Below are 26,449 nucleotides of genomic sequence, written 5' to 3' on the forward strand. Positions count from 1 at the left end.
ATTCCTGTTTCCAGAATCTCCCCGATGCCATTTCCTGCGGGCCAGGTCTCTCCCAGGGCACGTTTCCCACTCTCGCTCACCAGTCCGGGAAGAACCGGGGCCAGAACTTTGGCAGACATCAAGGCAAAAGCCCAGCAGGCCAAGGCTCAGAGGGCAGCCGCCGCCGCCGCAGCCGCTGCCGCTGCCGCCTCGGCGGGGGGGGCCGTCCCCGGGCCGGGCCCAGGCGGTGGCGGGGGCCCGCCGGGCGGGGGAGGAGAGAAGGGTAACGCAGCAACAGGCGGAACCAACGAAACTGGAATTCGAGGGAACGCACTGGAACTGGCAGGAACTGGAAGCGGGGGAAGTTCGAGAAGGTTCCTTCCCCATTGCCCAGGGGCCCATACCCAAATGGAGACCCAGGCCGCGGACCAGGCCCCACCTCACAGTCCTTCTAGAGCACAACTACAGCAAACTTCCACGCTGCCGTCCAGAACTGCAGCCAGCAGTACAGGCACCAGCTCCTCCTCCTCCTCCTCCTCCTCCGCGCTATCGGCATTAGAGAAAACCAACAGAATAAAACAGAGCCCCCCGGGTGTGACGGTCGGTCAGGCCGCCGGCCCCCCACATGCTGGTAGCAGTGACAAACAAGAGAAAGCACCTTCTGCTCCGGCAGGTCCAAGCCAGGCCTGCGGGGCACCAGCCGTCAGGGATGGAACAGTCTGTGTCACGGTGTCGGCAGCAGATACCAACACAAACGTAACTAAGGTAGCACCTACGGCCTTAGGTGGGACCAGCTTAGATGTTCCTAAAGGCAAATCTCCTTCCCCTCTGACGCCCTCGCTAACGTCCTCGCGCTCGGAAGCCCAGGCTGGAGGTGTGGTCCCATCTGCTACGTCTGTCCCCCCCTCCCACGCTTCGTCAGTCGCGCCTAGCCTTAAAACTCACGCAAGTTTGAGCTCAAGTGGGGCTCTCCCAAAACCAAGCTCCAGTATTCCTGCTAACAACCCTCTGGTCACTCAGCTTCTTCAAGGCAAGAGCGTCCCTCTGGAGCAAATCCTGCCGAAGCCTCTCACCAAAGCGGAGATGAAAACGGTCCCGTTAGCTTCTCATGAAGAAAAAGGGGCAGCAGCGGCGCCCAGCGCTACAAGCGTAGCGGGGAACGGCACTGGGGCCGAGGGTGCCGAAAGACAATCGGGTTTACCCACACAACAGCTTGGGAAGATCTTTTCCCAGAACAGGCCTCTGCCTCACATTCCAAGGACCTTTCCGCTCCCCTCGGGAAAGGACCCCGGTCTTGACCAGCACCAGTGCCACGAGGCGCTCAGCAAAACAACCCAGGAGCAGATCCTTCAGACCCTCATCAAGAGGGTCCAGAGGCAGAATTTGTTGCCAGTCCTTCAGCCTTCACAACTGAACCTCACTCACTCAGGTTTCCAGTTAGAAAACAGCTCCACCAGCCAGAGATTTATGCTGGGTTTCACGGGCAGAAGGACATCCAAGCCTGCTATGTCTGGTCATTATCTGCTCAACATTTCCACCTACGGTCGTGGTTCAGAGAGCTTGAGGAGAGGCTTCTCCCTGAACCCTGAAAACCGCTTGTGTCTGAACAGTCCTGCTGACGCTCCCAAAACAGAGTTTGGGGAATGTGAGGAGGTAGCCGGCCACGGCAGCAGCAGCGATGAAGGAGATGTGGATGACGAGAGTACTGGCGACGAACGGGAACGTGTCAGCGTAAAAGAGGAGCCCCAGGCTGCCCAGGTTCCTGCTCAGTGTGAGAAAGAACGGGTGTCACACGGCGCAAATTCTTCGGATTACAGCACCCTTGCTAAAAAGGCCGTGCAGACGGAAGCAGCCGCGTCTCAGCAAGCGGCAGGCAGCAAGGAGAGCGTTCAGGCATTTGACGGCACTACGCTAGCGCGAGATTTCATTCAAGCCGCTCAAGAGCAAATGGCACACGCAATGAGGGGGAAAATGCACAGCGGTCCGGAGCTCTTCAGTACTTCCGTACCGTCCTTGGACTCTGCGCAGCAGCAGCCTCCGCTGCTTTCTCCTTCGCACGCTCCAAAGCTGTCTGGAAACACCGCAGCGCAGCTCCTTGGGCCCAGTTACAGCGGGACGATAAACGTCTCCACCTCCCCGGACGTGAACCAAGGGTCCCTTATGAGCGGGCTCTCTGAATGCAACCAGTTGTCCAGCAGCATGGGGAACGTCATGTCCTTTTCTGTGACGGTAACCACCATTCCCACCAGCCAGGCCATGAGCGCTGGCACCCACGCTCAGACCATCCCCGTTCAAGCCTTCGCTGAAGACAACAGCATGGAGGATTCCCCTTCCAAATGTTACTGCAGGTTGAAAGCCATGATCATGTGCAAGGGCTGCGGCGCCTTCTGCCATGATGATTGCATTGGCCCCTCTAAGCTCTGTGTCTCCTGCCTCGTCGTGCGGTAACCGGGAGGGGAAGCGGGGAAGAGGATGGCTCGGGTTCGGTTTAGCTTTCGGAAGTATGTTGGGAAGAAACAGGAAATTTACTGCCTTGCACAAGAGACACGTTACTGAATCAGGAATACAGAGTAGAGTCCTTCTTTCATTAAAGAAAGAGCACCTTCTTGTACAGTGAGTCGAAATTGAGCTCAACTACGTGAATTGTGACAAGAGTTTGCACTTAAGGAATTATGTAAATATGTCACATTATTTTGTTTAAAAATATTTTTTCAATCTTTTAGGAGATAGTGTTTGACTTGTACTGCAGTTTCATTAACCCCAGCCTGCTCTCCAGCATGTTTGCTGAGCTCTGCTCTAGATGGGGGAACGAACCCCCCGCAAAACCATAGCCTGTTGGTCTTCTCTGGACAAAGAGAAGAACTGGATAATCAAGAAGCTAAGCGTTTGTACTGACTGATCACGGAGCACCGAAGCGGGAACCCCGGAACGGGGCTCGCTTTGCTGCTCTGAATTTTAGTTCAGTTTTTTTTTCAGAATGGGAAGGCATTAATTAACGTCGTTCCGGCCTTCCAAGCAATTGCCTTTCACTCGTGACCTGGCAGTCTCCAGAAGGCATACTGGGTTGTGCAATATTGGCTGGCGTTTTTGATTTGCATATCCTCTCCTCTTCAAGGAGGACTCAGTTGCAGTAACCTTGTTTTAAGGAAGGTAGTGTCTCGATTTGCTACTGGTGAATACAGGAAAAGGCAACTGTACTAACCATAGGATTCAAGAATTTAAATCACTAAAGCAACTCAGTAACCGTGATTATCGGTAATCCCAGGAACCATTTAAAGCAGAGGTCACAAATATGTGCCGAACCGCGTTTTGTTTCTGGACTGTCAGGACTCGGCAGAAACCTGCTTTTTTTTCTGAGGCTTTTTGAGTGAGCGGGAAAGCGCCAGCCCGCAGTCACGCGCCGTCGGCCGTTACGGCACACGACGCAAGCGAAGTGCACTAGGTGTCACCCTCGGTCCTGCTGTTTCCTAGGAAGCTTACTGTGCTCACTCAGACCTCCACGATAGTCAGATGTGTCTAATTTCTATAGAAGATTTTATATTTAGCTAAGTGTAGGGAAAGGAGAACAAGTGTCTTGTTGGGCCTCACCATTAGCCCGCTGTGGGTGTCTCTTTGTGTTATAAATACCAAATCAGGCTTGGCTCAGCTTGGATTTTGCTCAGTTGAGGTCCGGGGTTGTGTTGGGGCTGGGGCAGACGGGCGGGGGGGCTGGGGCAGGGGGGCTGCACCGCACCCCTCGTTCCTGACGGCAGGACGCAGCTAGCGACGCTCATCCTCGCTGTTCGTGCATTCATTCATTTCGATTAATCCGAATTAAAGCAGTTACAAAAGGTACTCTGTTTTCAACAAGAGGAGTTGACGACAGGCTGGCTAGCGAAGCACGCGCCCACCCGCATTTTGACGAATTGCAGCACGCCCGCGTCGCATCCAGGATCTCTGTGTCACTCCTCTTGCGCAACGAAGAGCATCGCGTTCACTAACCACGTCCAGTCCCATGTTGTCGCTGTTCGGGGCGGGGGGGCCATACTGCATCTCGGTCAGGGAACAGATCTATGTATCTTTTTGATGGAAAAGCACTGAATTCACTTTGAATCCAAAGGCCTTTTTACGATGAAGCAATATTAACAAAATAGGTGGGAGGGACAGCTGGTTTGCGAGCTGGGGTCCTCAGCCTTCCTTTCTTCTCACCGTTTGGCTACACGGCTGCTTTCCCCTCTCCTCGCCTGGGAGCCCGGCTCTCGGTAAAGACCAGAAATAATTGCCTGTGAAGCAGTGCGTTTTTCCAAGGAGCGGGAGGTGATTTCTTTGGTAGCGACAAAGAAAAGAGAGTCGCAGACTTAATCACGTCATAACAGAAGCGTTTCCTTCCCTGTCCAGCACAGCGTGGCGTCCTCCACGGCAGGATGAGCGCGCGGGAGTTCGCGAGAGCTGCAGCGGATCTCGGTCTCTGTTTTGCTCATCTCACGTTTAGCGGGGAGCCGTGACCCCTGCTTTCTAATTATGCATCGCTGCTCAGACATCCAGTGGCGAAGAGGATTTAAGTATTAGAAATAAAGTCCATCTTTTTTAATCCAAAACTGAAATCTCAAAGAAATTACACAAAAAATTGCTCTCTCGTGCATACCGCGCGCGCGTTGGCGGTGGTCGTAGCCCCAGAACCGCCCCCCGGCGTGCGGGAACCCGCTGCCGTCGGCGCAGAGGGGCAGAGCGGTGACGTGGGTGGCTTCTCCCGTTACGTCCCCCGACGCTGGACAGGGTAACCTCGTCCCTCGGCACCGCTCGGGGCAGCGCCCGGCCCTGCCTGCTCCCACCTCTTGTTCCGCAAGAGGAATTTCTGCCGTTTTTTTAGATCTCGGGATGGGTTTGAAGCGGCCCCAAGCTGCGTCCGCTGGGGAGCCGGGTGCTGAGAGCAGGGTCTGTCTGCTCCGTGTTAACTCGAGCCTTGCCTAGACACGGAAGAGGTTACAGCGGTGCTGTCCTCAGACACGCGTGCCCGCCTAAGACAGATCCCCCAGTATAATCCCGTTTAAAGATTGTTGCTAGTTGCAAATTAAACTGAAAAATTCATTCTTGCCTCAAATAAGAGCAAAGAGGTTTCGCTGGCAAAATTGGATCCGCTCCGGTCACACCGTGGCTTTGATCGGTGTCATTTCTCTAGGCTGACGAGGCTGCTTAAGGCGGGGAAGGAGGAGATGATGAGGGAGCAGCGGGCTGTGATCGGCCGTCTTGCTCCTAGCGCTCGCGGGCTTTGCAGCCCGCTGCGCCGCTGCTGGGAAAGGCTGTGTCGTTGCTCCTCTCGGCATTTTGTAGAACAGTCGCCGGCCCCGAGCACGGTTCCAGCTTGGTTCTCCCTTTGAATCCGACGGGCGTCTGCTGGCGCGCGTGGGTTCGGCTTCCTGTGCCGCCCACGCCTCTTGCGAGCCTCCTTCGGGAACGCGAGAAGCTGCCGCTGCCGAGCGGCCCTGCAGGAAGCACGCCTGCCCGGCCGTCGCGAGGCGAGCCGAGCCGAGGCCGACCGGGTTGGGGTGCTCGGTGAGCGGGAGGATCCCCGTGGCTCCAGGCGCGCGTCGGGATGCGTAGGCGTCTCCCGTGGTGCCTTGGAAGTTTACAACTCTGTTCAGTGCCTTAGTTGTATTTTAACAGATCAGCACTTTTCTTGGGCTACTTTTATTCTATTTCTTTTTAAGAAATCAAATTCTTTTAACTGCATGTCTTTGATTTTAACATACGCTACGAGCTACTAGGTGCAACTTGATGGAACAATCTCCACAGGTTTGCAAGAGGGCATTAAGTAGTTAGGAAATCATTAGAAATAATGGGGCTCAGTTTAATAATCACTATAAGTACAGGTCGACAGAAAACCTCGAAAGCTTTGCCTGTTTTACGGTGCTGGTTATCGAATAATGTCTTTTAGAAGGGGGAAATCCTGCAGCCTGTAGAGGAGCTGCGCGGGATCAGCCTGCCGCTGCCTTACTGCTGGGGCTCCTCCCGGCAGTCCCCACTCTTCCCATCATCTGCCCTCCCCGCTGTCCCTCCAGCAAGACGATAAACCTGCCTTCACACTGGATTTACCAACAGAAGGGATGTCGTGACGTAGTTTAAAGCTAGACTTTAGTTCCGCGGGTATTAAATTAGTAGCACTATGGTAAACGCTGTCATTAAAAAAAAATCCGAGATAAAATGTTTTCAAAGCCTAATGTCAAAAACCACGTTTGCGGCAGTAAAAGCAACTTGAGTAAGAAAAGACCCTCAGATTTAAACTGTCCCTTTGGGGCCACATCTGAGTCCTGCAGCACGAGAACTAGAAGCACAGACTGATCAGCGGAGCTTGTCTCCCCAGTGCAAACGCCCCCACGTACAAGTTGTTGCAACGGAGGAGCGAAGGCGGCTCCGAGCGCGTTCGGGTTCTGAGGGATTGGTAGCACGGGGAAGGAATTAGGTGTGAAGTTGTCCCTTCTTAAATCAAAAGGAAAAACCAAGATGCTTAACAGTTAACGCTGGTCAGCGGAGTTGTAACTTTTTTACGGTAGTAAGAGATGGCCGATGGGCAGCAGGTTCCCGGTCAGGTCAGCAGCCAGGCGGGGTCCTCGGGGCGTTCGCACCGTGTCAGCGGCGGCAAAGGCCATCCCGGGGCCGGGCCCTGCCGGGCGGGCAGGCCGCAGGAGGGGGTGGCGTTGGGAGGCTCCAGCTTCCCTCCTGCGGGGAGGCTCGGTCTGACGGCTCGTTTAAACCGGTGGAAGGTGGGGGGCCACCGACCCGCGAGCACCGGCCCAGCCCGGGCGTCCTCCGGAGGCGGTCAGTCTTCAGCGCCGCGCAGCCACGCGGACGTGCCGTGCCGGTGGCGGGAGAGGCGGTAGGAGCGCGCGGCCGGTGGCGGGGCTGGGGCAGAGCGTGCTTGAGTGTCTGAAAGCACCGTGGCTTGGAGAAAAGCGGGCTGGGGTCTTTTCCCCAGAAAGGCCGGCAGTTTTCTTCATTGGAACCGTCTCCCGTAGTTTTCCGCGTTGGAGCTGCCTCACCAGGAGCGCTTGAAGCGCTGGGGGAACTTCTTGACTTGGCAGTTTTACTTAGGCTCAGTCTCTTGAAAGCCGGCCCTGGCCCTGAGCGCCTGGCTTCGCCCCCGCTGGCTCTGCTGCTTTCGGGCACAGCGGGGGAGGCTGCTCCGCTCTCCCCGGCCAGGGCCGACCAGGCTGGCGCTGCTCTGAGCTTCCAGGCTCCCACGTCACAAAATCCCACGTGGGTGCAGCGGCGGAAGGAGGGACGGGACGGCACGTGCGCCCAAACCGCCTCCCGGCGTTGCGGGGCTCAGCGGCCGCGGGGCCGGGCCGCTGCTGCGGCTGGCGTGGGGGAGCGCCCGCCGCTAACCGGCTGCCGCGGAGGCGGCCCGGCCGGCCGCGTCCCTGCGGGCGTCGGGGCTCTTTGCCGCCCGGGGCGAAGAGCGGGAGCGTTCGCGAGGATGATGACATCCAGAACTCTCTGTGTTACCTAGGTTGGGTTTTTTGTTTTTTGGTTGTTTTTTTTTTTAATTAATGCTATACATTTGATATAACTGAAGATCGGTTTTAAGAGCTTACAGTAATATATTTTAAGTAATATATATTTTAGTATCTGTAAAAAAAAAAAATTGACAAAGGATGATTTATGAACTAGATAAACAGGGTATCGGGAGTATGTAGTTCCTCAGCAAGGCCCAGAGCAGTTTTACTAGGAGGAGAACTGAAAAGATTCCGTTTTTTTCCATTAATGCAATAAAAATGGGAATTCTTAAAAAGAAGAAATCCAATACCGTTTACCACGTGCTTTTCTTGTCTTGGCGACAGGCCTGTAACCACAGCTTAGGAGATACGGAACCTTTGTCTGTCTTTTGCCTTTCTAAAAGGGACTTAAATTGGAATAGAGAGTATGTACAGAAAAATCGAGTCAACACCATTTTAAAATGTATTTTTACACAAATGATATAGAAGAATCGTATTTTACATAAGAATTTTAAGTATTTGAAATATGTATATATACACTGTATGTACTTCATATATTCTTTATTTTACATTTTCAATGTATTAAAAAGCATTTGAGCTGGTTGGATTTGAGCATGTACTGGTGTTTAGGAACAAAGGAAAAGGACAGAGGGAGAGGGCGCGAGCGCCGCGCCACGGCATAGCTGCGGCGAGCAGCTGCAGGGTAGCGGAGGAGCCAGAGGTTCAGGAGCAAATGACTTCCCGAAGAGTTCGGCGGTTTCAGGTAGCGCGTACTGACCGTTTTCAGTCCTGTGTCCTGTTTGTGTTTCCGTTAAGATTCGTCCCTTGCGCCTCGTACCCACCCGGAATAATCTATGGTGGGAGGACAAGACGGTGAGGTGGATCTTTTATACACGCAATGCTGCCTTTATAGCCAAAGAGACAGACTGGGACAGAAGCTACTCAACCAAAACCAAACCAGAAGCTACTCAGTTTTGCTGTGCCACTGAAATTTTCATAAATAGCTGGATTTCTCGTGTGAGCATCTTACGGCGCTCTTGGGAATGCAAACAATACACCAAAAGTCCAGTGATTTCAAGGAAACACTATCAAAGCAGAGTTTGGTTTGTTTTTTTTTTACTTTGCAGGAATTTTGGCGAAAGCCGCACCATAGAGGATGATACATCTTTGCAGCTACTAGAAACGGAGCGAGTGCTTATGAGGAACGGGATCCTAGAGGTGCCCTGCTTGAGCCGCCACTATCTGATAGGCGCAGGCAGCACCGGGCGGCCGCAGGGCGGGCCGGGCTCCGAAGGGGTGCAGGTGGGGAGGCAGCGGCGCTTTCAGGTGAAGCTGAGACACCCCGGCCTCCTGGCGCGGCGTCGCGGAACTATATTAGAGCAAACAACAAGTAACGGCTCCTTCTGTACATCCCCGTTTCTGAAAGCCGAGGAGATGGGCCGCCCTGCCATTGCTGGCCCCGGTTGTGCGCCCAGAGCGCGCAGGGAGGCGAAGGGGCCCCCGGGGCGGGCGGCACGGTGCGGCCCCTTCTCTGTGATGCCCCCTTTGGCTCGGACGAGTCTCAGATGACATTTACGCTATTCCACTTCCTCCAGCAAGCGATTGCAGGAATCCTGTCTGTAAATTGGAGGTGTTTACAGCGGCTCTCTGTTGCTGGGACTTACAGGGAAGGAAACTGAATGTGGGGAAAGAAGACGCATTAATGAGTCACGGTCTAAAAGTACAAATCCGAACCGTGAAAAGGCAGGCCACTGGTATTTTTATACTGCTACAATTGTTATAGGAATCTCTTGAGAAAAAACAGACCGTGGCACCCGATACTTGGTCAAAACTTGCCGCCGGCCCGCGGAGCGGGGCTTTCGCTCTATAAACAGTTGCACTATGAGAAAGCCCGCGGCCTGGGGGCGCGTATGCGTGGGGGCGGGGGCGGCGCAGCTGCGTGTGCGCGTGCGCGCACCGACGCACGGCTGGCGCTTGGGTAGGAAGTGTACATAGCAAGACCAGCTTCACCTCGGTCTTCTGGTGGCGTTTCACCTTGCAAAGTCACCACAGGCCTGAGAATTAACAGCTTTTGTATTTGTTTTCGTATTTAAGGTATATGGGTTAGACAAAATATATAATAGCAACGTGTTTTGATCTGCTGCACTTTTTTAAAATGAAAAAACATTCCTTATTCCCCTGGTACTGCTGCATCTCCCATTCCTTCCCGTCCCGACTTAAAACGTAAAACCGACTGTCTCCCGTACCTTTCAGTTAAGACTTCTCGGATGCTGCGTTATAGATTTTGTATTGGAAGAGCCGGGCCGGGCTGTAACACGTGGAGGCCGGGGTGTGACGTGTGGAGGCTGGGGTGTGACGTGTGGAGGCCAGGGCTGTAACACGTGGAGGCCAGGCTGTAACATGCGGAGGCCGGGGTGTGACGTGTGGAGGCCGGGGTGTGACACGTGGAGGCTGGGGTGTAACGTGTGGAGGCCGGGGCTGTAACGTGCGGAGGCCGGGCTGTAACATGCGGAGGCTGGGGCTGTAACGCGTGGAGGCCGGGGCTGTAACGTGCGGAGGCCGGGCCTGCAGGCTCCCCGCAGCCCAGAGGCCAGGAGCGTGGCCCCGCAGGCACGGCGGGCCTGGAAACACGTAAGTACCACACAGCTACGGCAGCTTGCCGCGGGACTGTTTCCCGACTGACGCGACTTGAACTGTCCCGTCTGTGCGGGTGCTCTTAGCCCACCTGCAGCTGGGCGGGCCAGGCGTGGCCCCGAGCCTCAGGGGCAGAGCGTTCAGTCGGGTTTTTCGCGCTCTGGCGTCTAGAGGCGTGCCAAGGGCACCCCCACAGAGAGCCGCCTTCGCTGGATTCGCAGCACCTTCCGTTGCCGCAAATCTTCTGCGCGACTGTAAGCCCAAACCCTATCGCAGCCCGTTCGCAAAGTCACACTGAAATAAGAACCGTGGCGAGGTTTGTAAGGGGAAAACAATAATTAAAAAAAGAAGCAATTGTAGTTCAGTAACGTAACTTTTAGGCATTTAAGAAAACCTCACGGGCCGGTTCGAGCAAAGGCGCAATACAGCAGGGACGAACGCGGTCCGCCGTGCTGCAGCTATGCATTTTGGCAAAGGGCGATTTGTCAACGAGTTTTTCCACTCATTTTGCTGTATAAGATTCCACCTTAGCTTCTCACCAGCATTACGAGGGATCTGAGGAGCGCTAAAACCAGCCCGTTCCTAACCTGTCACTTGAAGATCTGTGTGCCCTTAGGAGATAGCACTTTGACAAGCAAAAGCCTGCCCTGTGGCTTCCGTCTTATTGCGGATTCTGTTCCTCTTCCTCTCACTTATTTTTGTCATGTAAAACTACCTGCTTTATAAATGAATGTAAAATACAGTAGTTCTTCAGCACATGGACAAATGTGTATTTTCTCCTAATGTTTCATTTTATGTTAAATAAAAAGCATATGATTTTATGGTCGCTAGTACTGCTAATGTTGATTTTCCAACGATTACCTTTGTCTCTCATGGGGCCCTGATAAATGACAACAAACTACATTTTTCTGGCTTTATTAGCTGAGGACATCTGGAAAATTTTTTCGACACATTTCGAGGGGAAAACTTTGGTTTAATACAAAGCCTTAACAAACACTGCAGTTCCCTCGAGCCTCACGTCTTGGGGCCCTGAAGCGTTTCGGGGCGTTGAACCGTAGGTTTGGGAGAAAGAGAGGAACAGGCAGAGACCTGTGCCAGGTGGTGGCACCGTGGTTTCTCTCACACGGAGGGACTCGGAGAAATAGCTCTGTAGCCGGCTCTGTGGATTTCTGACAGGTAAACGCTGACTGCACTTAACGTCAGTAAAATCAGCGGGACTGAGGCGCCTGGGAATGTGTAGGAAGCCTGGGATTTCTTTTCTCGGAATATATTAGAACTAGCAACAATCTCTATTTCAAGTGTGGAAAGGTACCGTGACGGGGCTGTGAACCTGCCCGTGGGAATAATCATGTCAGGAGCGTAAAGAGTGACCGTAAAATGGAGAAGCAAAGAGCCATAAAGAAATCTGCGTCCTGCAAAGAGCGACTACAAGACGTCCCGCTGAGTTTGACGTAGCGTTAGCAGACACCCCCCCTCAATTCTACCACCTCACGTAGAGACAGACCGCAAAAAGAGGAAAAGAAGAAACGATGATTAGCGATACTCTTCAGGCGCGGCCCAAACCCCGCCCAAAGCAGCAGTAATACTCCTCCTGTGCTCACTGAGGATGCCGTTACTCGCACCGCCGCAACCAGGCGATGGCTTTTTGAAAGGGCCGACAGAGGCGCCGCAGCTCAGGTACCGGCAGCGTCAGGAGAGCTGTGGCAGCCTGTGCCGCACGGCGCTGCCGGCATTTGAGAGGCGCTTACATCAGTCGTACGCGAGGCCCCGGCAGTTCTGATGCTGAAGTCGTGCTGCTAAGTGGGACACAAAGCCACGCGCTCCCGCCCAAGGGGTGTGCAGACTAATTCGGTGCGTGGCACGATAAATCGTTTCTCATCAGATAAAATAAGGGGTATCTTCAGTAGTAAAAATGATACAAGAAACAGTTATGTGGGAAATCAGTAATAAAACTTGAGGAGATAAATATAAAGTAAAAGAACTGGTTCAAAGGGGCTTAACAGGTAGCGCTGAAAGGAGGGTACCAGGTTGGATGGAGAAGCCTCGTGGAATCCCTCAGGGGCCGGTCTGGACGTGCATCTTTCTAAGGCCTTTCATCAGTGACACTTGCCCCAAAAGCTGGGAGTATCCCAGCACACTGAGCCGATGACACAAACTTGGGCTACACGTGCATGCGGACGTGGGAAAGCCCAGCTCAAGCAAGCCGTGACGTGACATTCAGCCATGCGCACCCACGTCTCAAGGTGTTCAGGGACAACTAACACAAGCTTCTGCTCTGGGAGTGGGTGCGCAGTAACTGGGGCGGGGAGAGAAGGCCCTGGGTGTATTAATCAGTCTTACCCTGTGATCGTAAGCCGTCGGTCTGAGTCAGCCCTGGGAAGGAGAAGCAGTTCTGGAAGTGCGGTACTGCCAGCAGCGACGAACTCCGTGAGGGCAGGCAGATGCGCCGCGTGGTGCCACTCGCCCGCGGGCAGGGCAGGCTAGCCACGCTGGAACAAGGGCACTGAAAGGCTGCTGAATAATCAGGGAGAGGCTCCGACGTGGTGAGAAGCCCGAGTTAAAAACCGAAAGGTAAAAGGCTGTCTGTCACCAGGACAACTATTAAGGGGGCAAAGCAGCTGCTCAGCACTGGTGCAAGGACAATGGGGCCGCACGAGCTGTGGATAAGCCTTGCTAGACCTTGGGAGACAGCGGCTGTGTGACAAAATGTAAACCAGCAGAGAATACACGGAGCTACAGGGGTGGTCTGTCGCTACTGATGTGTTGGGCTTCATGCTCCAGGGAGCCCCTGATGGTCCCCTTTTCCTAAATAAGACTTTTAAATTTTTTTTTTTTTTCAGACATCAGGAGTGTCCAGATAGTGTTCGTGAATAAAACACTTGATTTTAGAGCTCCATAATATTTATGAATATTTTAAACTATTCCTTTCATTGTTATGGCTGTGTTAGAAGTGATGTCATGTCCTTGGCACTGCTTTTTCATCTACTGTGTTCTATTCATTATTCACATTATTGCTGTTCCAGCTCAGTCACAGAAGGGGTTGGAAGTTGGGTGGGAAGGGACCTTTAGAGGCCACCCAGCCCAACCCCCTGCCGTGAGCAGGGACACCTTCAGCCAGAGCAGGTTGCTCAGAGCCCCGTCCAGCCTGGCCTTGGGTGTTCCCAGGGATGGGGCATCGACCGCCTCTCGGGGCAGCCTGGGCCAGGCTTTCACCGCCCTCACAGTAAAGAATTTCTTCTTAATATCTAATCTAAACCTACTGGCTTTCAGTTTAAAACCATCACCCCTCATCCCATCCCTACACTCCCTGATAAAGGATCCATCCTCATCCTTCCTACGGCCCCCCCTTCAGGTACTGGAAGGCTGCAATAAGGTCTCCCCGCAGCCTCCCCTTCTCTGGCTGCACAACCCCAGCTCTCCCAGCCCGGCCTCGCAGCAGAGGGGCTCCAGCCCTCGGAGCATTTCTGTGCCCCCCCTGGCCCCGCTCCCACAGCCCCGTGTCTGTCCCGTGCTGAGGAGCCCCGAGCTGGAGGCGGCGCTGCAGGGGGGTCTCACAGAGCGGGGCAGAGGGGCAGCACCCCCTCCCTCGCCCGGCTGCCCGCGCTGCTGGGGATGCAGCCCGGGGCACGGCTGGGGGTCTGGGCTGAGAGCGCACGCTGCCGGCTCGTGTCCATCTTTTCACCCCCCAGCACCCCCAAGTCCTTCTGGGCAGGGCTGCTCCCCACCCCTCCATCCCCCAGCCTGGATTGATCCCGGGGGCTGCCCCGGCCCCTGTGCAGGGCCCTGCACTTGGCCTTGTTGAAGCTTGGGAGGTTCACATGGGCCCACTTCTCCAGCTTGTCCAGGTCCCTCTGGGTGGCAGCCCTTCCCTCCAGCAAATCGACTGCACCGCTCAGCTCAGTGTCATCACTGGGCTTTATTTGCTTGAGTTTTAGTCTTCTCTTTTTTAATCCATGTAACTAATCAATTGCTATATCTTGTTAAATAAAAAATAAGACTCTAATCTTTTTTTAGCCCTGTAGATCTCCCCTGTGACCCGTGGGAAGAAAGAGGATGGCCACAACCCACAGTTACGAAACAGCGAAGCCTGAACTCTTAAAGAGTTGAAGGCATAAATAAATAAAGCCAGTCACCATCTGCTGTTTTTCTAGGTTTCAGAACTTCTCCCTGCAGACCGCATGGCAAACTGACTCTCCAAATGCTGATTTGGCTATTCACTGCTGGGGAGACAGGGTGGTGTTATGCAGGGTGCACGCCCTCCACTGCATCGACTTTGGAGCCTGCTTGTAAATGGTAGATACAGTCATAGAACCAACCATAGACTCGTTTAGGTTGGAAAAGACCTTTCAAGTTGTCAAGTCCAACGATAAACCCAGCACTGCCAAGCCCACCACTAAACCACGTCCCTCAGCACCACGTCTACATGTCTTTTAACGCCCCCAGGGATGGCGACTGCACCACTGCCCTGGGCAGCCTGTGCCAGTGCCTGACAACCCTTTTGTGAAGAAATTGTTCCTAATATCCAATCTAAACCTCCCCAGGTGCAACTTGGGGCTGTTTCCTCTCGTACTTCTATTCTAAGAGCTCCGTACCTTCCCATGTCCGTTTTCTTTCAGCTCCCCAAATACCTCTGCAGTCATGAGTCAGCTGTGAACAGTTCTGTGCCCAGGGAGGGAGCCATACACAGGACGTCCTATTGAACTTAGACATTTCACCTGTATTTTAACAGGATCTGCTTCAATTTCACAATCATCGTCTGGCTTGTTCTGTTCTCTGCCAAATTGCCTTTAAAAATTTGTAAGTGAAGGAAAAGCCGCAGAATCCATTTCTAAAGATAGATAAGGAACATGCTTAGGGCTCGAGCAAGGTAATTACCTTGTCACACGGAAGAGGAACAGAAGAAGAGATTGTTTCCTCTCTCCTGAGCTCAGCCTCCACTTTATCTCCGTTGCCGTGGTGGTGCTAACTGGGAGTACCTGAGAGATGGAAGAGCAGCTTGTGACACGCGGGTAACTGCATGACCACAAATACCGGGTGCTGCGCCAGCAGCTGGAGATGCAGATACACAGGGGCTACAAGGCCCTTCTCTGGCGCTTAGGAGCGATGCTGAAGTGCAAAATTTTGCATTCAGAATTTAAAATTCTGACATGATTATGTAAATAGAAATAGAAGGATAGCAAAAACATTAGTCAGTTTCTCAGCGCGGACATTCTCAACCTCACCCTTTTAGTCATACTTGTTCTGGGCTGCACTACATTCTCTTTACAGCCAGGTACAGCAAAACTTCACGTAAAAGTTGAGGAAAGTTGACATGAGGATGTAAATGCAGAGCCTTCGGACTGCTGAAGACTTCTTCAGATGGCGCTGCGTGCCCAGAGATCACGCACAAGCGACAGCACAGGCGCTTGACTGCTCTGGGAGGTTCACAAAGCACTGTCGTTGCTGCTTGAGAGGAAAAGGAAAAATGAGGAAGGGCAAATGTAGCAGCTTGGCTGTGGAAGATAATCAGCTAATTGCTCAAAATTAGGAAGGATACAAGAAGATTATAGTGTTAAAAAAGTGTAGAGCAGTCATATAATCTACTACAAACCATGCAGAAGTAACAAGAGTTACCACCAGTTTGCAGATAAAACACCAGGAATGGTGAAAAGGCAAACACGACACTGAGGCTGAGGGCACGGGCCTCAAAAGGGTCCTTAACGTGTAAATGTGGGCTCTGTAACGGTGAAAGGCACGGAGCAAAACCACGCTCTTCAAGTTGAAATTAGTTAAAGGAAACAGGAAACACTGAAAGCCATCAACAGTGAATATGCGTGTTTAGGATTTAACACAGAATTAACACCCAGCTCCTACATGAACGAAGAGGGAAGAAGAGAAAAAGGGAAGAACGAAGAAATGGAAGACTAGCAATGGGGAACTGCCAGAACAGGGGAGGGCTGTTTTGTGCTTCATAAGACATTTCCCGGCAGCACCAGACCAAACACTCTTGACTTTGCCTTCCACATCATTCAGGAATCCAGCAAAGTAATACGGACTACAAGGTAGACTGGGACCTACACAAACAGCGTAGAGAAGTTTCTTTTTAAAGTAAAAAAAAAAGTACTAAAAGTGCTTTTTCCTGGACTCAGATCTGGTAATCAGCCATAATTTCTAACGACAGTGGGATACAGCATAAAATTAAAAGTGAGCCAACGTTCAAAGAGGAATTTCAGCTTTCATCGGGAGAAATTATATAAAAACTATGAAAGGAATTCAGAAAGGTTAAACTATTTGAGACCAACACCACAAAAGAATGTCAAATAGATGAGTCCAAGTTGAGGAAAGCATTTCAAAATATGGATGCTTAATGACAAGTTAATGGAAGGAGCCATAATCTGTCGGCAGGCGGTTACCACCTTGGAAGCATGTAAGAAACGAGGACCCGAGTACGCTGAGTAGCCTTTAATTCCATATAATCACTGGGCGTTTTAGCAGGCCACAGTCAGCCTCGCATCCAAATCGTCGGCTGGACTTGGCAGAGGCTCTGCTCACCCAGGCCCAGGGGACGGGGTCGGGGTCTTCTGTCTTGTACGAGCACTGAGCCCTCGCTGACGCTCGAGAGCTGATCATACCAGTAATCGCCGCGTCCCCTCAGAAAAGGCCACTGATTTGGCACGCACCAGCACGCTGCCAAGCCGGGATGCTATACACATTTAGAGTGTTCTGGGTGGTATACCTGTTTTAAAACAGAGAAGAAAGAAAAACAAACCTGAGACAAGGTTGGTTTAAGCCATCTGGAAGAAGAATTAAACCCTGCACTGTCAAATCGGCTGATGACAGAAGGGTGATTTAGAGCTCCTTACCTGCAGAGGCTATAAAAAACTACAGAATGAGCTAGAAATTAGCCACCAGTAAGTTTTATTTTTAGAATTTTTGACATAAATAACTGGTAAATAAGTAAATGTAACTAGTACTAGCACATTTAAGCGTGCCTGTGCAGAGTGCAGTGCACAGCCCTGATCAGCCACAACGAAGAACACGAATTCATGGTGCAGCAGGGTCCGTGGAAGCTTTTTAGTCTAACCAGGGCAACAGAGACTCTGCCAGACAGAAATTAAACAAAACTATGGTAGATCCTATTGCTCGTCATTAAAAAAAAAAAAAGAAAAAACTGCTGGAACTAAAGAAACACCAGCATAGGACTGGAGTGCTCTGAACAGTGAATAAATCCGAATGAAAGTTAGAAAATGGCTTCCATCTGCACAAAAGTAGGATTTGGGGACTTCTAATTGATGGGCGAGTAGCAAATCCAACAGTTTTTAAACCTTATAAATTCATGAAGTGAATTATAGACATGTCACTAGTGGCATCAAGGAGCTGTTCTTGATCCAAGAGATTCTTTCCAGTTCTGTGTTTCTAATAATTAAATAAGCTTTGCACACTATGTCACATTTGGAGATGTCACAGAAATAAGAGGGTCCAACTCACCCACTGGTGGAACGTGCCGCTTTTGAGTCACCCCTTACCAACTTCTTTCTCCACCATCGATTTCACAAGTTTAACAGACAGGCAATTTTCAGGCAACGACTGGATCAAAACCAAGTATCGGCTGAAGATCTTAAATTCACTGGTTATCTTCTGAAACATCTCTGTTTCAAGACGTGAGGGGCTGCAAATGAATTGTAAGCAAATTTTGCCATTTTGCCGCTTTGCTAAGAAAGCAACAGCTGTAAAAGGGGAAGGACATAAAAGGATTGTGCCACTGTCTCTTCCCCACCCCCGCCCCACAATTTTTTCCATATTTTGCACAATTTATCTTCGAGAAAACATCTGCCCTTGCAGTGACTCTGGTTTGGGTTTGCTGCCTCAGCATTAGTTGAGATTTCACTGCCGATTACTCAGTGTTGTAGTGGGCAGCTCCTACTGCCCCCCTTGTCTTGTCTCTTTGCGGTTCTTTTAGACAGAAGCCTTAATACTCTTGTACTGCTGAGAAAACCACACAGAAGACAAATAGAGCCTGTGGAAAAGACTTCTTTTTACTTCAGAATAATGGAAAAAGTAAGCTATTTACATGCTACGCAACTTCTATTATTACTGACGTTGCAAATCCTTCAACCTTTCCCCACACAAAGCTTAACCAACTCGAATGCTTTTTTCTGTTTCCATTTCTTCTTCACCTCTGTTAGATTTGGTTTAGCCCTGCCCCATCACGGCTACTGAAAACCTTCTCCTATTGTGCCTGAAGCTGGTCCAAGGGACAGCTTCTTAAATCGTGAGCGTGGGGGAACTGAGTAGAATGGCCCTAATAGGCATTTTGTTTTAAAAATTCCATTTAGTGCTGAATATTTAGTAATGGAAAACAAAACGGAACAGCCGATTCTCTGCTGGAGGCCTCTGAATAGAGGCTTTTAAACTGAAGTTATGGGCATGTTCCAAAACATGCTGGGACACTGCATTAGAGCAAAGAGATGCTGATGTATCTTCTGATTCCTCTTCCAATCTGTGCTGAGCAGTTTTTAAAGGAACAGTAGGAAACGCGTAGCAGCGGCAGTCAGCACAGACAGGTGCGTGCACGTACCAACACGCGCCCGCACGCCTACGGCAGCAGGACAGGACAGGCGGCAGTGCTGTGTAAGAAGATGCAGGAGTTGTTTCAAACATCGTACTCAAGAAAAAGGAAATCAGAATACTGGGCTGCTTAAAGAGCAGTATTATTTGTGAGACCAGTGAAGAGGTTCTTTCCTGAGCACAGTACCAGGATGGCACCGGCCTGAGGTAATGTATCTGGTTTTGGGAACCATGGTTCACAAAAATGAAATGAAACAGCTCGAGGCTGAGCGGGCCGGCTGGACAAGAGTCCAGAGGAAAGCAGCTGAATACTTCTGCATAGAAAGCATGCCCTGCAAGGAGGGCTGCTGTATAAATGTGAGAAGAGAAAGCTTGAGGAACATCACAGCAATCTAGAAATAACTGTAAAGAGGATGGGAGTCAACTTGCTCAATATGCAAAGGAGGAAGGACAAAGAGTAGCGCAGACAGAACTCTCTAATGGGAAGGCTAATTTCACACTGCCCTCGGTTGCCTAGGGAGAGTGTGAATTTCACTGTGTGCAGTTCTGGTCCCCGCTGTACAAAAAAGATGTGGCCAGGCTGGAAGGGGCCCAGAGAAGGGCCACCAAGATGACCAAAGGACTGGGAAGCTGCCATACGAGGATAGGCTGGGAGAGCTGGGTTTGTTCAGCCTTCAGAAAAGGAGGCTCAGAGGGGATCTCATCACCGTGTACTGGTACTTAGGGGGCAGCTACAAAGGAGACAGAGACTCCCTTTTTACACAGAGTCCCACGTAGAGGACAAGGGGGGATGGACACAAGTTGCCCTTGGGGAGATTCCCATTGGACACCAGAGGGAAATTTTTCACAGTGAGGACAGTCACCACTGGAATAATCTCCCCAGGGAAGGGGTTGGCTCGGCCACGTTGGGACACCTTTAAGAGTCATCTGGACAGGGTGCTGGGCCATCTTGTCTAGGCTGTGCTCTGCCTAGAGAGGTTGGACTAGATGGTCCCTGAGGTCCCTTCCCACCTGGGATTCTGGGATTCGGTGATTCCCATTGCCAGAAGCGTTTTAAGCCAGGTTTGACAAGTATGTGTCATGGGCACATGTTCCACGTTACGAGTCAAGCACAATGGGCATGTTTGTCTTTCCACGGGACAGAAAGAGGTCCATTCAAGACTTCACAGAATCCCAGAATCTCAGAACCATTTATTCCTGTGCACCATGAACACTGTATTCCAAGCAAGCAGGACACTCTTCTTCTAGAACACAAAAGTAAAGAATGTTATAAACCATCTACATCTACAGTCATCTACATTTGGGTCTGCTTTTGTTCCTCGTAACGCTTTGTGACAGCCCCGAAATGCAAATTCAGTCTTGTGCTCAGATCTGGGGCGACACCATCTGACGTTTCCTTTTATTTCTGTGCTTTGCTCCCAATTGGACAAAATGGCGTACGACGACACTGAAGATATCAACAAGAAGGAAAATATTTCCTATGCCGAATTTCATGCTATTTTTAAACTAGTACCACTACTCTGGAATGCTAAGTACATACCTGTGACAAAAACTTCTGTCAGAATTGTATCATCAAAGCATACTCCTACGGAAGAATGTCTTCAGCCTCTTCTGCTTTTTTGTGGAGCTCTTTCTGCATCCAAAAGAGGAACGTTGAGGGCTTGCAAGAGCTGCTTGATATTACCAGCTCCAATCCACTTATTCTCCGTTTAAAGAAAATGACACTTGGAATTCAGACGTATCTGTAGGGTTTTACTCTCCTCTTGATGCACACAACTGCCCACATCCAAAGAGAATTTGGATGTACACAAACTGACAGGAAAATCGATTTTTTTAATACTTAGCTTCTACGCGCCGGTATTTCTATGCTGTAACAATGGGGAGCAGTTGAAAATGACAGTGGGGTGCTTCTAAGCATTGGGACTTTCTTCATATTTATTTCCTGAGTACGGCATTTTCTGTCTCTCACACAGTCGGACCAGTAAGTTAGTACATAGATGTGATGTAAACAGGTTCTCCAACTATGCTTTATTCCTCATCTAGAAAACAAAGCAGCAGCATCAGGAAAAAGCAATTAACTGAAAAATCATAAATTTTACACCGGTGATGATAAATTTAATTCTCAGTCATATTGGATGTTTCTAAGCATATTTCACTAAGTGTAAGTGGTAATGCTAGATTCCACTTACTCTGGGTTGCCAGCCCCTTTCACAGAGAAAAGCAAGGAGGCACGTTTGTACTTTACTAGACCTATGGACGGGCCAGGTCCTGCACGTGCTGAGATACCAAGGGCCTGACCTCCCTAGACATGGCAAAAGACGCTGGAACACTATGCGTTATGCCACTGCTCAGAATCAACAAATTAATCTCATTTTCCAGCACTACACTTAAAAATGGGAATACATTCCTGTTCCTATTTTTTCCTAAGGAAGCGGGAAATTAGGTTTCATTATAAGAACATGAAACAGAAAGATATGTCACTGGGAAACAGTATCTCCTTCAATTCTGAATGAGAGATGACCAAATTGCTTTATTATTGAAAGAAGCCAGAGGGTTTTTTAAGAAAAATCCATCCGCCAAAAAAGAAATTATCATTTTCTAATAAAATGCTAAAGAATGACAAACGTCATAAACAGCTGCTCCCCTACTCCATTAGCTGAATTCAAGTTTTAAATTTAAATATATAACTTAAATAAACCAGAATCTCTGGAGGGAGAAAACTATTTAAAAAACTAACTGAAACAGTCCAATCTAACTTTAAAGCAGTCTCTGTGGATCTGGTCCTCAGCTGAGTAATGGATTGAACAAGAATGACCTCCAGAGGCCCCTTCTAACCTAAATTACTGTGGCCCATTGGATGTAAGGACTGCAGAGCAGCACACGCGCGTCAGAGGACGACAGGATAATTCAGGCTGAAAGGGACCTCATGAGGTCTCCGGTCCATCCTCCTGCTCAGCGCAGGGGCAGCTTGGCCTCCACCAGGTTGCTCACGGCTCTGGCCAGCCGAGGTTGGAGATGACGCAACCTCTCTGTCCTTGCGGGAATAAAGTTTTTCCTTACGTCCCATCTGACTGAGACCCATTTTCTCTCATCCTTGTGCAACACACCACCGTGACGAATATCCTCCTGTGACTACGTCTTCCCGACAGCCTCCCTGTAGGAGCAAGGTGGTGGCTATCACGTCCCCCTCAGCCTTTTCTTCTCCAGCCTGAACAAGCCCTGGTCCTTCAGCCTCTCCTCACAGGGCAAGTGCTGCACCCCCCAAGCATCACGGTGGCCCTCATCTGAGCTCATTCCTGGTTTCTGACATCTTCCTTATGTTAGAGGCCTTGACTGAACATAGTGCTGCACAGTGCAACATTTTACAGAGCTCTTCAGTTAACTGCAGGATATCGAAATTCAACACAGCAGGGGAAAAAAAAAAATCTGGGGAATCTCAATTCAGGAAGTCACAGCTGTACCTGCTGCACTCCTTTAGAAATTGTTCCCTGTAAGGGTGAGGCTGTGGCGTGCACTAGCTGCTGATACCATGGCAGAAACGTGAGATGGGATTAATTTGCCTTAACTTTGGCATCTTTCATTTAGATGTCCAAACCTGAGCTAGTTATGAATGCTGTTAACGCAGACTGAATTCAGAGGGCAAGTCAGTCACCAAGACAGGTGCTTGAGGCAGGTCAAATAAACTGCTGTCTTAAGGGACCTGTTTACTCGACTGTGAAGGGACCCCAGGTGTCCATCAGACTTATCTCATTTTTAGATTTCTCAAGTCAGATGATATGAACCCTGCTCAAGGGGCTAGATTCCCAAAGAAGATGCAGGCATTTACATGTCTCTCTATTCACCAAAGTCCATCACGAGGGCACTGTTAACGCTCACAAACCCTTCCTCCAACCCTGCAGGTGCTTACATTTTTATCTTATATAATGGACTAAATTCTTCCTAATCCATGTTAGAAAGCGGCTCCTGGTCCCCAGGTGAAGCAGAAGAAAAAGCTTTGTGTCCACAGCATGCTAGGTCTAAGATCCTACACAGCACATTGCCCGGGGTGCTCTGGAGCGCTGCACCTGTGGCTTCAGCCCTTGCGCCTCCATAACACAGGGCGCTCTTGCACACAGCATTCATGCTGTCAGCTCACTTTCTTGGGACTACGCTACATAAGGACGGACCCTCTCTGCACACTTCCCGCTGCTGTTTTTCTTTAGCTGCATAAATATCCTGTGTGCTATTGCTGTGGATCCTCTTTTTTTGTTGTTTTACTTTTTCCCCTGGAATGGCTTGGAGAGGCTGTCACTGAGAACAGAGCAATACTGGGCAGACGGATGTTGGCATCTTGGAAGCAACTGTGCTGCAAGACCACGAAGGAATGGAAAGAGTTTTGTGCAAACCATATCCATTAATCTCCCCTCCCAGGCAGTGACTTTGGTTTGGGCCCCAGCCCAGGCTTGGTTTCCCCTTTGTCAAGGAAAGGTTTTAAGCCAAGCGACTAAGTACATGCTAGCGTGACTATATTGTCCTACCTACACTGAGCAACCCACAGCACTTCAGAAGGCAAGAGAACAGCCTGTTCTGCCCCCGCTGGTGCCCGCTCGGGAGGACTGAGGGCTGATGCCAGCTCCAGGCCATTCCCAGCTATGTCTGGAACATCATGGAGGGATGTTCCCGAGGACTGGGCAAAAGCAAATGTCACTTCTATAATCAGGAAGGGCAAGGCAGACCCAGCCTCACCTCCATTCCTGGCAAAGTGGTATTTGCTATAAGTCTGGAGGACTGGAAACCATTTTGAAACATATGAAAGGCAAGACGGTGATTAGGAGTAGTCTGTGAAGACAAAATCATGCCTGGCCAACCTTGTAGCCGTCTGCAGTGAAATGACCAACCTGATAGGCATCTGTGTTGAGGGAGGAGCAGCAGGTGTTCACCTGGACTTCAGCACAGCCTTTCAGTCTCTCCCATAAAATATTCCTGAAGAAACTGGTGAAGTACGAACTAGATAAGGGGACAGTGAGGTGCACAGAACCCTGGCTGAACTGCCAGACTCAGCAGGTTATGATCAGTGGCACAAAGTCCAGTTGGAGGCCAGTCACAGAATCACAGAATCATAGAATCATTAAGGTTGGAAAAGACCTCTAGGATCATCAAGTCCAACCCCCCAGCGCAACACCCCCAGGCCTCCTAAACCATGGCCCCAGGTGCCACGTCTGCACGGTGTTTGAACCCCCCCAGGGACGGTGACGCCCCCACCTCTCTGGGCAGCCTGTGCCAGGGCCTGACCCCTCTGGCAGGGAAGGCATTTTCCCTCACACCCAACCTAAACCTCCCCTGACGCAGCCTGGGGCCGGTTCCTCTTGTCCTAGTGGTGTTCCCTGAGGCTCAGTATTGGGTCCAGATGTTTAACACCTTTATCAGTGATCCTAGATGAAGGGACAGTGTACAACCTCAGCAGTCTGCAGAGGACACAAACAGTTGATCATCCAGATGACTGTGCCAGCATTTAGGCGTCCTCAACAGGCAGAGAGGAACCTCTTCAAGTTCAAAGGGTGATGCCAAGTCCCACACTCCATGTGCGGGAACAACCCCATGTACCAGCACAGGCTGGTGGATGACTGGCTGGAAGAGAACTTGGCAGAAAAGGCCCTGGGGTCCTGGTGGCCAGCAGCGTGCCCTCGGGGCAAAGGAGGTCAGCAGCATCCTGGGCTGCACTAAGCAGAGTGTAACCAGCAGATTGAGGGGAGCAATCCTTCCTCTCTCTCAGCACTGGTGAGTGTATGCAATTAAATATCAGCAGTAGGAAAGGCGAGACTGGTGAGATCACAGTTGACGTAACGTGTTCAGCTCTGGGTTCCCCAGTACAATAAAGGCATGGATGTACTAGTGTCAGTCCAGCAAAAAGCCACAAAAAAAAAAGGCACTGTCACAGAAGGAGAGGTTACGATTCCTGCACTGCACACCCTGCAAAAACTGTCGGGTAAACCACTCCATATTGAGTGAATTCAGCACCTGCACTCAGACCAGTGTGTGAAGCCTGCCCCAGGGTCATGCACAGGCGTGAGACCAAATGGCACGGAATGGGCTGCAGCCATGCTACTGAAACCTGTCCGACTGCACAAAAGGCTGATTCTACCCAAAGTGCCTACCAGGAATGGCCCCTACCCCATGCAAGACGCCCAGGATTGCCTGCAGGATGTTTGGGAGAATAGTAATTGGGCTGGAGCTTATATATACACACTGAAATACACTGGTTGCTTAGCTGTTCCAACAGTTAAACAGTACCATCAAATTCCAGTGCCAATGCCTACATCCTACTGCTACTTAATTTACTAGCATAGATGCAGCCAGCAGAAAAAACCCCTCCAGACCACATCTGGCTAATCTGGTTCCACTGCTGCTAGTGGGCCTGAGTTCAGGATTCGGGGAAAAAAAACCCCATGTACTATCATTTGCACACATACAGCTCAGAATAAACATTAACGCAGCACTAGCTAGAACATCTAAGCAGCACTTTTTTCCTCATTTTCCTGTTTCCTCATGACAAAATATCTCCCTCCCACACATGCAAAATGTTAGTAGTCCCTCCTCTCCACACACAGCGTAACAATCCTGTTCCTTTCCCACAGGCACAGAAAACATTTTGCAGAAGGAATCCTGGCATTTGCGCACAGGGAAACTGCTCGGAGGGAGACTGCACGCACAGCCTGGAGCAGATGCCCATCCTCTCCAATCTTCCTCAGAACACGCTCACATCCCAGTCATCGCTGTGCCTGTTTGTACTGCGATCGGCCGCCAGCAAGCCAAGCTGTAACACAGCCGATTGCTATGCAATAGCATTATCCAGCCAGGGACAGATGGTCAAAGAATGGAGCAGGGGAGACTGTCATTTGAGAAACTTGCTGTTCCTCTGGTGGGGGAAGCTGTGAGACACAGCAGGGTGATTTTAGTAAACTCCCTTTGTGTACAAGTGACACATCCTTGAAGCGCGCGTGTCCTTACAAGCCAAAGCCGCCCTCCCAGCCCACGAAGGCTGCTGAAGGTATAATCACAGCAAGACATACTGGCAGAGCTGAGGCACTACAGCAGCGTCTGACCTTCAGCGGAGGATCCTGCGGACTGCTTTGGCGATGGCTGCTGAGGGGCCGGCTGTGAGCTGACTGCTGCAGGTTCCATCCCACGCCTTTACCTCCCTCCCTGGCCCTGGGCCTTTTCTAATGCGGAGCCTCAGCCCAATCCCAAACTCACCAACGCTCCTGTGGACAAAATCCACAGGATTTTGACGCACACTGATGAGGGCAAGAGAGGCCACAGCTCAGCGCATAGGAGCGCCTGCTGAGTGGCACCAGACCGCCTGGTTCTGTTGGGGTTTGATACAGATATAGATGCATACACACACACCCCCCAGACTTTGCTTTTTGGAGTCACAGCAACACAACGGAGCGCTCCACCAGAGCCCAGCCGTGCCGGGCCTCCCTGTCCCGCCGACAGGTCGGCCTCAGGCTCAGAACGGCGTTTCCACAGTTACCTCCAGACCTTTAAATGGCTTTCAGAAGCCGCCTCCACGCTCCACACAGCTCTGGAAGCACGGCGGGCAGCCCCGGAGCCGGCGACAGCCCCAGCTCCCCTCATGGTTCCCCTCAGGGCGTCCCACCACCGCGGCCAGACCGTCCCCGCCGCGCCGCGCACTGCGCATGCGCGCTGCCACTGCGCACTCAGGCGGAGACGCGCGCTGTGGCGGAGGCGGGAGCGCGCTGCGACGGCGCCGGCCGCCGATTGGCTGAGGGAAAGGGGGGGAGCGCGGGGGGTGAGCACACGCACGTCCGCCGCAG

General features: G+C 51.2%; 1 protein-coding gene and 1 long non-coding RNA gene across 11 annotated transcripts in view; one reads left to right on the plus strand and one right to left on the minus strand.

Annotated features, from left to right (window-relative positions):
- Positions 1 to 10,906, plus strand: part of ASXL2 (ASXL transcriptional regulator 2) — a 127,106-nt gene extending 116,200 nt beyond the window's left edge. For all 5 annotated transcript variants that reach the window (XM_064448401.1, XM_064448402.1, XM_064448403.1 and 2 more), the window contains one exon: positions 1 to 10,906. In XM_064448401.1, coding sequence (XP_064304471.1) covers positions 1 to 2,427 — 2,427 coding nt within the window. In that variant the 3' untranslated portion in view covers positions 2,428 to 10,906.
- LOC135312724 (uncharacterized) lies at positions 8,551 to 26,336 on the minus strand. 6 transcript variants are annotated; one of them, XR_010372403.1, is made up of 6 exons: positions 26,146 to 26,336; positions 23,510 to 23,603; positions 20,173 to 20,671; positions 17,553 to 17,733; positions 14,961 to 16,800; positions 8,551 to 12,599 (listed from the first exon to the last, which is right to left on the minus strand). It is a non-coding gene; the product is annotated as an uncharacterized LOC135312724 (long non-coding RNA). The 6 variants fall into 6 exon arrangements; XR_010372404.1 differs by having other exon boundaries at positions 8,551 to 15,061; positions 15,308 to 16,800; positions 26,146 to 26,335; XR_010372407.1 differs by lacking the exon at positions 8,551 to 12,599 and adding an exon at positions 22,799 to 22,977 and having other exon boundaries at positions 16,512 to 16,800; positions 26,146 to 26,332.
- Between the last annotated feature and the right edge of the window lie 113 nt (positions 26,337 to 26,449).

The sequence above is a fragment of the Phalacrocorax carbo genome, chromosome 3 (genome assembly GCF_963921805.1).
Source record: "Phalacrocorax carbo chromosome 3, bPhaCar2.1, whole genome shotgun sequence".
Classification (NCBI taxonomy): Eukaryota; Metazoa; Chordata; class Aves; order Suliformes; family Phalacrocoracidae; genus Phalacrocorax; species Phalacrocorax carbo.